The sequence below is a fragment of the Lipotes vexillifer genome, unplaced genomic scaffold (genome assembly GCF_000442215.2).
Source record: "Lipotes vexillifer unplaced genomic scaffold, Lipotes_vexillifer_v1.1 scaffold121, whole genome shotgun sequence".
Taxonomy (NCBI): Eukaryota; Metazoa; Chordata; class Mammalia; order Artiodactyla; family Lipotidae; genus Lipotes; species Lipotes vexillifer.
This window is the reverse complement of record NW_006773122.1, coordinates 1,078,886-1,080,581: the sequence shown is the minus strand read 5'-3', so window position 1 is coordinate 1,080,581 and position 1,696 is coordinate 1,078,886. Positions and strand designations below refer to the sequence as shown.

The 1,696-nt window shown below is 50.1% G+C and overlaps 1 protein-coding gene across 4 annotated transcripts in view; it reads right to left on the bottom strand.

The window, feature by feature from the left end:
• The window catches only part of TNIP1 (TNFAIP3 interacting protein 1), a 47,301-nt gene that overhangs the window by 26,033 nt on the left and 19,572 nt on the right, over positions 1-1,696 (bottom strand). For all 4 annotated transcript variants that reach the window (XM_007448033.1, XM_007448036.1, XM_007448035.1 and 1 more), the window contains one exon: positions 1,513-1,598. In XM_007448033.1, coding sequence (XP_007448095.1) covers positions 1,513-1,598 — 86 coding nt within the window. The remainder of the gene's footprint in view (positions 1-1,512; positions 1,599-1,696) is intronic.

The following is a 1,696-nucleotide window of genomic DNA, read 5'->3' as shown; positions in this document are numbered from 1 at the left end:
AGAAGGAATGAATCCCAGCAAGTCAGCCCACAACCCACTGTGTGACTCAAGGTCACATCCTTCTGTGGCCAGTTTCCTCATCTGTAAAACAGGGATACTGGACTAGCTGGCTTTAAACCGCTAGCACTTTAGGATCGTATCTTTCTTAATGGCTTTGCACTTTTAAAATGTTTTCATGAACTCCATTTTTTCTCAAAGCAACCCATGGAGTGGTCAGAAGGTTATATCCCCATTGGGCAGATGAGGAAACTGAAGGCATATCATGAATAAATGCAAAAGTAGGACTGCATTCCAAGGACTGCAAATCTTAACATGCCTGCTATGGCACCAGAGCTGTCTCCTGGGCCTAAGTGTCTATGACTGGTCACCTGGAGAACACAGACAACAGTTAGTGTGGCCACAGCCATGGTGGTCCTGTGCTAGCCTTGCTAACCCAGCCCCAGAGATCCCAGGGGAGTGGACTGATCTGGGACAAGTCCCAACAAGACATCCACAAATTTCGAGAGCCTTTTTCAGGACACACCTAAATCCAGGGAGGCCAAGGACTCCAGTCTCCCCCACATCTCCCAGCCACTCCAAGTAGAAGGTACTGGTTGTGCCACCAGAGGATGGGCCGATGGTCCCTCTGGACCAGCAACTGGCTCTGGGATTGCTGTTAAACCTGGTCGAACAGCAGAAGCCCCATGGCCACCAAGGGCCCAGCTCTGGATGTCGGCGCCACCCTAGACAGTTTCCCTTTCACCTCTACGTTCCCTCAGCTGTCTGCATGACCTCACAAAATGTTCTTCTCTCTCTGGATCTGATCTGATCTGTGGGATGGCGACTCTAACTGATACGACTGGGACTTCCCTGGTAGTCCAGTGGTTGAGAATCTGCCTTCCAATGCAGGGGACGCGGGTTCAATCCCTGGTTGGGGAACTAAGATCCCACATGACGCAGGGCAACTAAGGCCCCATGCGCACGCACGTGCCACCTACAGAGCCCACGCATCACAGCTAGAGAGAAGCCCGCGCACCCCAATGAAAGAGCCCGCATGCTGCAACTAAGACCAGATGCAGCCAAATATAAATAAATAAATAAATATTTTTAAAAATTTAAAAATAAAAATAAATGATACAACCACCTGGGTCCCTTCCAGTCCTAGGATACCAAGCAAAACTTCTCAAGGCAAATCTGCAGAAGACAGTTTCTGAGCCCCTGTTGAGAAGGTGAGTTCACTGTCACATCCACCCACTTTCTGAGCACCGTGCAGTCGATACATGCTTAACATTATGCAACCTAGCAAATGGGAGGAACTCCTTGTACATATCAGGGTCTTCCTGGTAAGATTTAACTCTGACCCTCGTTTGAAAATGGGTAAACCGAGGCCCCAGAGAGATTGAGATCAACTTGCCAACATCACCCAGCAAGTCAGAACCCAGGTTTCCTGACCCCAAACCTCTCTCTTGCTGTTCTGCCAATGGGACCTTGAAATCCAGGCAACTTTCAGCCATGGCTCCAAATGCAACTTACACTTGCTGGAGGTTTGGGGACTGGCTCTGGCTTGTCGCTGGGGTGTGCAGGGTCAGCGGAGGTTGCTGGAACATCTGCATCCTTTCCTGGAGAATTGAGAAAACATGGGTGAGCAGCAGGGAAAGGGGAAAAGCCCAGATGCTGCCCCCTTAAGGACAGCCTTGGCCAGGAAAAGTTCTCAGAC